Genomic DNA, 12,701 nt, shown 5'->3' on the forward strand with positions numbered 1-12,701 from the left:
TCAACATGAGTTGAATTGACATTACTGCAGAATTAGTTGCATATGGACTCACCTGTTCCAAAAAGGGTTATAAACATTATGAACAGCACAACTTTCTAAAATTTAAGAGAGATCATTTCTAGCCCTGCCACCTGTGAGCCAACCCCTGTTATCTTCAGCTGAAGTATAAGGGGACTTTCATCAGCAAAGCATTTGCATCGACCGCTGGATGGATATGGGCTGACAATGCTACCTGCTAGAGCAGAGATGTGGAATATGTGGCTCTCTGGATGCTGCTAGACTCCAGCCCCAGCCAGCACGTCACTCTGATTGGGTTCCCTATCATTGCAATAGAGGAAAAGTATATTCAGACTGCATGCCAAATTGTCCCTATGCAGCAACGGAGAAACGCACAAATTCATACACAATGTATTTACAGAGTCAGCTCGTTGTGTCTATTTGAGTCAACAACAAGAACGAGGAGGGGAAAAAAGACAGCCACACGCATTGACCCAAAGAAATTTATGAAATATATTAAAAGATACAAATAAATATAAATATGTACACATGTATATCCTAAGAGGGCTGTGCTAAGGTCCAACAGAAGGTTGATGATTTCAATCATGGATCAAGGCAACAAATACTGAACTATTTAATACTTTAAATCATGCTGTCACATCATCACCAGATGAGGGTCATTGCCACAGGTAAATATATTCCCAAAGGCAGTGGTCTTTATGTAACAGAGAAGTACGAACTGCTCCTTCGTGGAACCACATGCTTCAAAGGCATGTGAGCAAAGGTGGCCATGCCAACACCCAATTTCATGGAAGCGCCATTCATGCAATTCCTCTCCTTTAAAAGAGGAGGAGGAATCACACGACTAGGACCTCTGTGATCAGGTGCTAGTGTGGAGGCCCAGGCTCAAGCATTCTCTGAAGTGCATGGTGGAAGGGAAAACATGCCTCTCTTGTCTGCCACCATGTGAGGACCACCACCTTTGGTAAGATAATGGAGTAGTGACAGCATGTATTTATCTGTTAAAAGTTATTTGGAAAACTTTTCCTAAACTCAGCATGGATAGATGTCATCTTGCACAACAGATGCCATTTGGGTCTGTGTGCGCGCATGAGGAAGGTTCAGATCACATGTGATTATTCTCTAGGAGCACCTTTTCCCTTAGTTATTGTGAGGATTTTAAGAAAACTATCCACATGCCATGCTTTTAATATAATGGCTTTCTAAATTTAAAAATTTGAACATACCCAGCTTTAAACTCAGCTATGAATCTTCTCCTTACCCCTATGGAAACATGAGAATCCCTGATCTTGCAGCTGAACGTAAGATTGAAAGTTGACCTTCAATTAACATGTGGCTTTCACAAAAGCCATTATATGTGCATTGTAATTCCCCACTGCAGCTCTGCTCTTGTATTTTAAACTCTCCTCCTCCGAAAGCCTCCCTCCCTTACTATGAGGAAGAGGACGGTCAGGTTGCCATGTCACACATGCAACAAGCAAGATGTACTCCTGCAAGAAGCACAAAGGTTCCCTTCTCACAATCCTGTCTCCCAAATGCCATTTTACAACTAGAACACACACAAAAACTGTGCAAAGATTTGGTGAACAATTTCAGAACTCCCCTTTCCCTTCCCCAAAAAAACATTAACATTTGTCCAGCTCACCCACCAGACCCCAAATTCTTCTGAGCACATTAGCTGCCCTCCTGTCTGCAATGCATCTTCATGGCTTCATTCAAGTCCCTGCTGCTTCTTATCCATGCAGATATGCTTCAAGCCAGGCATCCCCAGAGTCCTTTAGAGAGCTACAAGAGAGTGAGGAGAGCTTTGATTAAACAGAGAGGACAATGCACCTGTTGCATCAACAAACAAAGCTCTTCTAAAAGGCTACTTCATTCCTCTGCTACCATTATATTTCTTTAAATGAATGCGCAAACAGCTGTTCTATATCCAGTGATGTAGGTTAACCCAGAAAACTTTCCATTGCCCTCAAATCAATGGAGATCTGATTTACTGTGTTTATTTGTCTAGCATGTTGAAAACGAAAGGGAAAAAAGTATGCCATGTTAATTTTACCATGCTGTAAAATAAATATTTGAAAAAGTATGAACTAAAATACTTCAATAGGAAATATAGTTTAAATGTTAAACTCAAACAATTTCAAACTAGATTTTTTCCTGAATAGTTGCAAATATTTAAAACATGACATCTTAACTTTCATGAGATTAAAAAAAAAAAACCAAGAAAGCACTGAAAACTGTTAACATACTAATTGTAGCATGCCTGAAAAACTGTGCACATAAATATATGTGCTTCCTAGGGACAGTCACCTGAAAAAAATGAATTACAACTTTCATTTGACTTTTATTTTATGCATTTCAGTTGCCTAATTTGACTTGTATTATGTTAATTCATTCTGTTACTAATTAATTTCATGAAACATTGCATTTGTAAAACCAAGAAACTTTCTATGGAAAAAATAATAGTAGTGGCATTATTGTCCACTTCTGATGTTTCACCAATTTCTACTTCCTCTTTTCTCTTCTTTCTCTCGCCAAAAACTTCCTAATGTTATAATGCATATGATGGTTTCATTGATTATCCCAAACAGCACTTCAGAGTACCCTCGATAGTGGCAGTCAGTCAGAAAAGGCACAGGAGTACATTCTCAGCACCAAATTGCCCTCTTATGGCAACTCCCTTTACAGAAGTTTAAACAGACAGGAGATCCAATCGTAGATCGACAATGTCTCATCTAATTTGGCCCTGAGACTCTAATTCTGTCTGCATGAAAGAAAAGAAGTCCTCATAAAAAATTATCAGCATGTTAGTTGAATTTTTCCTCATATACATATTTTTGTATGCAATTTTGCCTAACACATATTTTTGCAATGCAATCTGCCCTAATATAATGTACTTTTGCATGTTAATTTTGCTAACATATGCATATTTATGCACATATTACCACAGCATATGGATTTCTGTACACACCACTTGGCTGGAGAACTTCATTGTAAAATTTGGAAAAGTGCCATGTTGAAGGATGGCTGTGTTTCGGTTCTCTATATTTTTTTCCAAAAGTGCAAATTAGGGAGGTTAGCCCTAAATTCCTCCTCTGATGAGGGTACAGTAGATGAATATGCATCTACCTTGAATTCCCTCTTTTTCCACTTCAGTCTCACACATGAGCCCAAAGAGCTCAAACAGGGGTGACTAGTTGAGGTGAATAAGGAAAGGGTTCTGCTAAAGCCACTTTTGCTGTTCATGACTGTATCATAGAATAGTAGAGTTGGAAGGGGCCTACAAGGCCACAGAGTCCAACCCCCTGCTCAATGCAGGAATCCAAATCAAAGCATTCCTGACAGATGGCTGTCCAGCTGCCTCTTGAATGTCTCCAGTGTCGGAGAGCCCACTACCTCTCTAGGTAATTGGTTCCATAGTCGTATAGCTCTAACAGTTAGGAAGCTTTTCCTGATGTCCAGTCGAAATCTGGCTTCCTGCAACTTGAGCCCATTATTCCATATCAGGATAATTGAAGTCCCCCATTACTACTACATCATGCTTCCTCGAAACATTGGCAATTTGCTTTTCAAAAGTTACATTCTTGTCTTCTCCTTGATTGGGTGGTCGGTAGTAGACTCCAAGCAGCACATTCCTTTTATTACTTGCCCCATTAATTTTAATCCAGATACTCTCAGTGGAGCTACCAAGCTCATCTTCCTGTATTTCTGTGCAGGGATATATACTTTTAACATATAGCGCGACTCCACCTCCCTTTTTATTCCTTCTGTTCTTTTTGAACAAGTTGTATCCTTCAATTGCTGTATTCCAGTCATGGGAGTCATCCCACCAAGTTTCAGTTATACCTATCAAGTCTATCAGAGTTCTTGCACTTTTCCCCACCCACTTGTTACTTTTCTTGCCATACTGTTATTCATAAAACATCCCTTCCATACTTACTGCAAAATGTCTGCAAAGGCAGTGAGCAAAGGCTTGCTGTGGTAGTCAATGCCATGCTTGGCACACAAAGATTTCACCAAGGGAGCCACCTTCCAATAGTTGTGACGAGGCATTGTGGGGAAAAGGCTATGGAGAGAGGAAGAGGTGTTCAGCTGAATCAGATCTTCTATCTTGTTTAGTAACCCCATCCCACACTAACATTGATTTCATAAAATCATACACTACAGAGAAACGGTATACAAAGGAACTTGTTGCTCTGACCGTCTTACTTACTGGTGCTCAACCTGGAAATTCAGATGGCCAGTGAACCAGTCATTGAATGGGGATTGGTCCACGTTGCATGTTGCCTGGAGCTGTAGAAAAACAAGAAAGAATGGGGAGCAACTGATCTCCTTTTTCATCCATTTGAGCATCCATAAAGACTGAGATTGCATCTGAATGAGGCCCCATGTCTTTTACGTTCCCCTATGCAGCAGTGTCTGGATGCTACAGGAATAGCATTGCAACCCACTTCTCATGGAGAATAGTCAGAACAGCAGATATTCCACCTTTCTAAAATACGCTATACTGATTGCGCATCCTTAGCATTCTGCTCCTTCAGAAATAGTAACTGGCAAAATTCCTCCCATCTCAATTTGCAATTGGCTCAGTTTTCTAGGATATTTTTAGATAAAACTTTTTGAGTACTTCTAAACTCAGAAAGATTTGGTCTGGAGGAGCTCTCACACTACCACTAGTCCCCTGATGCTGGTTCCTGCCACCACCACTTTTCCAAGTACACTGAGTCAAGTCAAGAGTATCTCCAGATGCTGTTTGATTCCCAAATTCCACCAGCCCTAGCCAGCATGTTTAATGATCTGGGATGATGGGAGCTGACATGTGCAGGGGACCTTGCTGGCTATCCCTTTGGAGGTTAGCAGGAAACTAGCCGCAGAGAAAACTGGCAAGAGATTGAAGAGTTTTCAATGCCACCCGGAGATCTTTTTTATGTTGGCTTGATTTTCCCTGGCTCTTCAGGGCTTGCAATTGGTTCTCTTCATCTACTGCGCCTCTTCCGTTTTTATGCTGTTTTTATGTATTTATTTCATTTGTATGCTTCTCACCCAACTACTTTCTCTGCTTGGTTTACATAAGAATAAAATACACGATCACACTAGAACTGCTAAAACAAGATTAAAAATAAATTACAAACATAAAAAGGCCACCAAAACAGCCAACTAAAAAACAGCATAAAACAGAACAGCCAACACAATTTAAGCCAGAACAAAACCCAAATTGGAGGAAGTTTGTATTACAATTCTTTCCACCCCATATTTCCAATTTTTGCACCATCACTATTCAGAAAGTGTCTATGACGACTCTCAGGAGCCCTCCAGATGTCCTTTTGAGTGAGCATGTATGAAGATTTGTGCTCATGATGCTATTGAGCCGGTCATACATGATCCCACTTTGAGAACTATTTGCGCCTACAGTGGTTTAGGATGCAGTCATACTCCTTCATTTCCAGTCAGCATCCGGTAACTTTTCATACCACAATTTTTTTTGTTCTGCATTTGCCCCTCCAGACAGCAATAATATGGTAGCACTGGGGAAGCATCGCATTAAAGCAGAATACCACTAATGCACTGTTATTGTATCAAGAACATGTTGTAGAACACACCCACAATAAAACACATCTCAAGGTGCCTTCAGAGGCCAATGGTTTCAATAACAGGAAACCGCCTTACCTGGGTAGACACCCAGTCCATATTTTTATCATAATCAATGTTCATCGGGATGTGATTCATTTGCGAAACCCAAGTAAACCAGATGGACTCTAGAAACCTGCCAAATCAAACACATACAGAACAAGCTCATAAAAGCCTTATATCTTGTAACTTATTTATTTAATAAATATATATCCTGTTCTTCCTCCCAAAATGAGCCCAGGGCAGCAAACAACAAGGAATAAAACAATAAAAGCATCTTTTTTTTAAAAAAAACATAATCAGTACAGATGCAGACTCGGATAAAGGCATCTGGTTAATACAGGGATCCATTTGGTAAAACCCAACATGTTCATATTCAAGCTAACCATCGGCTAATGGCCACTTCCCGTGTTACAATAGAAACAGGTACACATTAAATCTTTAATGAGGACACACTTCATTATAACGTGGGAGGTAGTGAACTGAATGAGCCTGGTCCACTTATACCAACCACACACATTATGGCATGTTATGCAATAAATGTGAACCTGCTTCTGTTACTGTAATAGGTGAATTTCACGCAGCCCTAAGAAAATGCCCATGCAAGTGAGAGCAAGGTTACTTCCACACCAATGACCTGCATTTTCTGGAAATTTTTCCAGTGCCCTAAATTGATGGGGATCTGATTTAGCACACTTATTTCAATTTATATTTAGTCAACAAAACTAAAATACATACAGGCTATTAAACATCTCAAACGTCAAAAGCAGTTGAATTAAAATACTTGATTAAGAGGGGGGAAAGGAAGTGTTGCAATAATGGTGGACTTCAATAGTCCTCATATGGATTTGGTCAGGTTACAACAAACACAATATTTCTAGATCTCTAAAATGATGGTGCCTCAAAACAGTTGATCATGGAACAGATATGATGGGAGGTGAGCCTGGACTTAATATTAGGTGGTACCCAGGACTGGATATGAGGTGTAACTGTTCTTGAAGAGTAACACAGTGTTGTCAGCTTCAACATATATGCAAGTGGGGGAGGGGACTAATTAAAACAGAAGTAAAAAGGGAGAGTAGAGGTTCAAATTGTTCCCAAATGCTTAGAGATTATTTAAACCCACCCTCAAAGATACAAGTCCAAGATGTATACAGATCAGAAAAGACACCAGCAAATCCAGGAGGATGCCAGCATGGTTAAGGTGCAGTGTAGGGATGGAAAGATCTTTCAATTTCGGTTCTCTGGGTTTCTCATTTTTCCAATCTTAAATTTCAGTTCTCTCCATTTCTGCAGCAATTTGTGATTTTTTTTAGGAAGTGTGCCTGCTTTTTTTTTAAAAAAAGGTCAACAAGAATATTTGTTTAGATACCTCAGAAATAGGAAACTGGCTATGAAGGTAGCTGGACCATTAGATAGTAGGGAGTAAAAGCTCTGCTAAACAGGGTGAGAAGTGAAGCTGAACACATTCTTTCCATCCATTTTCAGTGCTGGATTTTTCAGGGAGCAAGTATAAAGACTTGAACAAAACAGAGGCAAGAGAGGAAGTCCTTAGGCTTATTATTAACTATTATTTAATTGTTGTAAACTGCCCAGAGAGCTTTGGCTATGGGGCAGTATATAAATAATAATAATAATAAACTTTATTTCTACCCCGCCCTTTTTCCAATAGGACTCAGAGCGGCTTACAACTAAAAACAACACACCATTAAAACATACAAAGTATACAATTAAAAATAGAATTAAACTTTGAGAAAAATTAAAACCATAAAACTTACATTAAAAACAGCAGACAATAAGACCATATAATGTAGTCACCAATCCTAGGACACTTAATCCTGGTCGTTCTCTATCCCAAATGCCCGTTGAAATAAAACAGTCTTTACTTGTCGCCGGAAAGACGGCAAGGAGGGAGCTAATCGCACCTCACTCGGAAGGGAGTTCCATAGCCTAGGGGCGGTCACCGAAAAGGCCCTATCTCGTGTCTCCATCATATCTACTTGCGAAGGTGTGGGGAGCACAAGAAGGGCCTCACCTGAAGATCTCAAATCCTGGGCAGGTTGATGTAGGGAGATACGATCTGCCAAATAGCCTGGACCTGAGCCGTATAGGGCTTTGTAGGTCAAAACCAGCACTTTGAATTGTGACCGGAAACAAATTGGCAGCCAGTGGAGCTGTTGTAACAGGGGAGTTGTATGATCCCTGTAACCAGCCCTGGTTAGCACTCTGGCTGCAGCTCTTTGTACCAATTTAAGTTTCCGAACAGTCTTCAAGGGCAGCCCCACGTAGAGCGCGTTACAGTAGTCTAAGCGGATGTAACCAAGGCATGCGTCACCCTAGTCAGATCAGGCAGATCCAGGAACGGGCGCAGCTGGCGCACCAGTTTTAATTGGGCAAAGGCACTCCTGGATACAGCAGTAATCTGGGCCTCAAAATTCAAAGCTGAGTCCAGTAGTACACCTAAACTGCGAACTTGAGACTTCAGGGGGAGTGCAACCCCATCCAGCACCGGCTGAATCCCTATTTCCTGATCTGCCCTCCGACTGACCAGGAGTACCTCTGTTTTATCAGGATTTAATCTCAACTTGTTTGCCCTCATCCAGTCCATCACTGATGTCAGGCACTGGTTGAGGACCTGTACGGCTTCCTTGGCTTCAGGTGGAAAAGAGAAATAGAGTTGAGTGTCATCAGCATACTGATGGCACCGAACCCCCAAACCCCGGACAACCTCTCCCAGCAGTTTCATGTAAATGTTAAATAACATGGGGGACAAAACTGAACCCTGAGGGACCCCATAGGTCAATGGTCAAGGGGTCGAGCAGGAGTCCCCCAGTACCACCTTCTGGGTTCGGTCCTCCAGGAAGGACTGAAGCCACTGTAACACAGTGCCCCCAAGTCCCATTTGAGCAAGGCGGCCCAGAAGGATACCATGATCGATGGTATCGAAAGCCGCTGAGAGGTCCAGTAGAACCAACAGGGACACACTCCCCCTGTCCAGTTCTCTGTGTAGGTCATCCACCAAGGCGACCAAAGCCGTCTCTGTCCCATAGCCTGGCCTGAAACCAGATTGAAATGGATCCAGATAATCCGTATCATCCAAGAATCTCTGGAGTTGGGCAACCACCACACACTCTATTATCTTGCCTAGAAATGGAGTATTGGAGACTGGCCAGCAGCTACCCAGTACAGAGGGATCCAGGGAGGGCTTTTTCAGCAGTGGTCTTATAACTGCCTCCTTTAAGCATGATGGAATTCTGCCTTGTTGTAGAGAGGCATTAACCACTCCCCTGAGGCATTAACCACTCCCGAGGCATAAATGTATATATATAAATGTAATAAATAAATAAATAACAAATCACTGGATTTGGATGGAATTCACCCGAGTTTTTTTTAAAAGAACTCACACTGAACTTTCTGATCTTCTAACAATGTATAACTTGCTCATAAATGGATAATAATACATTTTAGCTTGATCAAAAGCCTGTCTAAAAAACAGATAAAATCAGTGTGTTAAACTGATAATTATTTTATTATATACACCGCTTAAAGATTTTTCTTATTATGTGGTCTATACAATTTTCTAAATAAATAAATAAAATCAGCCTCTATGACACAGGATTGGAAAACAGCTAATGTAACAATGTCATTAAAAAGAGAGAGAGCTGGGAAGGTTATAGGAAGTTACCGACCATTTGAAGTAAATTGGTGGAAAGCATGATTAGAGGTAAAAGTATCAAGCATGTGAAGTCTTGCTGAAGAAGAATCAGTATGGCTTTTCCAAAAGCAAGTCCTTCCTCATTAACCTTTTAGAATTCATAGAGAGTGTCAACAAGCATGCAGATAAGAGTGATCCAATACATATTATATACTTGGACTTTCAAAAAGCTTTTGACAAGGTCCATTAACAAAGGCTCCTGGGTAAAGTTAGCAGCGTTGTGACAAGGGGACAGGTTGTCTCATGGATGGGCAACTGGTTAAAGAGCAGGAAGCTGACAGTAGACAGTTCTCAAAATGGAGGAAAGTGAGAAACAGAATCCCCCAAGGTTCTTTGGTGCTTTTTAGCTTGATCATAAATTATCTTGTTGGGGTGAGCAGTGAAATGACCAAATGTGCAGACAATACCCAATTATTCAGGATAGTAAAAATCAAAGTGGACAGCGAAAAGGTCCAAAAGGATATCTCCATACTACGTAGGGTAATATGGTAAATGTAGTTCAATGTAATGGGCTCCAGCAGGACAGCAGTGGGGCTCATTGTGATGGTAGTGACCTTCAGACCAAGTGGATACTGGGCCAGCTCAACCCCCCATTCCCATTTCTGGATTTTCTGTGGGCTACCAACTGTGGGAATTCTGCCAGTGATGCTTTCACCCACCTGCGCATCTGGCAGTCAGAACAGGGTGCTCTGGGCATCACACTGCAGTTGGAGGCCGGCGATGCTGTTATGGGCTGGGTGAAGGGAGACCTCCATGCCATTCAACCCCTCCAACATGGTGGATTGGGAGTTTGGATTGTACCTTAAGTTTAAAGGAAAAGACATTTTGGGGGGGGGAATCCTAACTACATTCAGATGGGGTCTGAAGTTGAACTGATGCTGACTAACCAGGAAAGAGATCTTGGGATTATGGTGAATAACTCAATCCAAGTGTTGACTTATTGTGCAGCAGCTGTAAAGTAGGTGAATTCCATGCTATAGATAATTAGGAAAAGGTTTTTTTAAAAACTGCCAGTATTGTACTGCCCTTCCAGAAATCTATGGTGCCATCACACTTGCGGAACACCATGTACAGTTCTTATAATGGCATCTCAACAAGGAAAATCAAAGAGCTGGAAAGAGTTCAGAGAAGTGCAACGAAACTGATCAGGGGACTGGAGTACCTTCCCTATAAGGAAAGGGTGGGGCTGGGCACACTGAAGCTGACAAAGTGCAAGTGGGAGAAGGAGAGGAAGGATTGAGACAGGGAAGCCGTCACTGTCGCCACGGAACAGAGGATGGGCTGCCAGAGCTGGGCTCCTCCCTTAACTGAGATCAGGGCCTGGGGTGGTCAGCCAAGTTGCCCTGATGCAACCTCAAACAAATATGGCACCTGTCTTAGGGCAGGGAGCATGCGGGGAAGCAGGTGATTTGGTGTTTGGGGCAGGGCTGGAAGCTTGGGGCAGTCAGTAATCTACAAAGAATTAATTAGAGAAGCCCACAGAAAGTTCAAAACGATGCAGTCTTCCAACCTATTCAGTCCACTCTACCCCCCCTTTTTCTAAAGAAACAGTAATTGGTATTTGGGAGATTGTTTGGGGGGACAAAAATCACCACTCCTTCTATGACCGATGCCTCCCCTGTAGATTTCCACCCCACCAAAACGTTATTTGCCCCCCCCCTTACTCGCTAGAAAGTGAGCTCCATTGAAATGAATGGAACTTGCTTTGGAGTAAAGGTATTTAGGATCTCGCTTTAAAGTGGCAGTCCCTAGTTCAGCAGGACTGCCCACTCACTTTTGCCTTTGCTGTAGGGAGAGGCTTGGCAAGAATGTTTATGTGGGCTGCAGCACTATGTGAAATGCCACAGGGAGCCAAGGTTTTAATTCCATTTCCAACTGATCACAAAAGAGCAATAAATACCCAGCAGCATTAAAGGGCCTTGGCGTGGAAGCAGCTCAAGAAAAGTGAAAGCAAGTATTCAAGCCCATTTCATTTTTTTTCATATACAGTAGGCCCCCGCTTTTCGGCACCCTGCTTTTTGGCATTCCGCAAATACGGCAAGAGCCCCATCCTCCACCCCTTCTTCTCCTCCTCTGGGAGTGGTGGCGTGATCAGCTGTAGCGCACGATCTGGTGCAGCGCGGGGAGCTTTAGGGGCCAAGCACTGTCAGCTGGAGCGTGGCGTCTGGAGCTCCCCGCACTACAGCTGATAGATCAGCTGTAGTGCATGATCAGCTGTATAGTGATGCATCAGCTGTAGTGCTGGGAGCTCCAGCCACCAGCGCTTGGCCCCTGAAGCTCCCCACGCTACAGTTGATCATGCCTGCACAGCAGCAGGCTTCACTCACTCGCTCTTTCTGGATGGGCTATGTTCCACTTTTTGGCGATTTTTGCTTTTCGGCGGGGGTCTGGAACCTAACCCGCCATATGAGTGCGGCCCTACTGTATAGAAAACCCTCTAAACTATAATATAATGAACTAATTCCAAAGGATAGTTGGAAACTATTTTATTAACAATATCTACTTTCTAGATACAGGGACTGGGCCTATATTAGACAAAGCTTATGTTTTCAAATGCATAATTAATTTGTAACACAGGACTAACAAAAACATATGGAAAATGTAGGGCTTTATAACAAACATACTGGCTAATTAATTGAGCAAATTTGTTTTGAAAGTGGCATGTGGGCAAAGTGGTTCTTTTCGCCGTCAGATTTTCCCTTCTTGCATAATCCAAATTATGATGAGAAGTTAAACGTGACAAGAGGCCTGCACTCAGTGACAAGCCCAAGCCTCTTGCCTGGCTCCATTCATTTGTTTTATCCAGACAGGCCATGCTTGATAGAAATATCACCAGGCCAGAAGAACCCACATTTCTAACATGACAGTGTCAAATATGGCAGTCAGCTAACGTGCTGTCAATCCCACCCCCACCTGGCAATTTATTTGAGCCTTAAGGTCTAAATGAGTTAGCAAATGAAACAATGTTATCACATTCTTGGTATGGAAGCTGCTCCAGATGTTCAGTTTGGCCTAGCTCAGTTCTACTGTATACTTACAACATAAATGATTAGTCCAGCCTGTGGCTATGCCTTCTTAATAAGATGTGAGGAACATGTCTCTCTTTGGTTTTCTACTTTACAAGTGCCTCTCAAATGTTAACTATCTAAGGAAGGATGTTGAGTTAGCATTTTGATCCAAACTTAAATGCAGAACATAAGAAGAAGTGGGACAAAATGTCTGCATTGCAATCCGGGTCTGATGCAATGCAAATGCAGTTTAAAATGACTAGCAAGATCTAATTACTGGAAGTCAAACATTATAATTGGTAAGTCTAGAGTCTTGGGATATTTTGAGATGA

General features: G+C 42.0%; 1 protein-coding gene across 1 annotated transcript in view; it reads right to left on the reverse strand.

The window, feature by feature from the left end:
• Positions 1-484: 484 nt before the first annotated feature.
• Positions 485-12,701, reverse strand: part of LOC133376901 (acyl-CoA (8-3)-desaturase-like) — a 29,525-nt gene continuing 17,308 nt past the window's right edge. The window contains exons 9-12 of the mRNA XM_061609842.1: positions 5,686-5,782; positions 4,232-4,311; positions 3,959-4,084; positions 485-1,803 (exon numbers count right to left, since the gene is read on the reverse strand). Of these exons, the coding sequence (XP_061465826.1) occupies positions 1,752-1,803; positions 3,959-4,084; positions 4,232-4,311; positions 5,686-5,782 (355 nt within the window). The 3' untranslated portion in view covers positions 485-1,751. The remainder of the gene's footprint in view (positions 1,804-3,958; positions 4,085-4,231; positions 4,312-5,685; positions 5,783-12,701) is intronic.

Source organism: Rhineura floridana, chromosome 2 (genome assembly GCF_030035675.1).
Source record: "Rhineura floridana isolate rRhiFlo1 chromosome 2, rRhiFlo1.hap2, whole genome shotgun sequence".
NCBI lineage: Eukaryota > Metazoa > Chordata > Lepidosauria > Squamata > Rhineuridae > Rhineura > Rhineura floridana.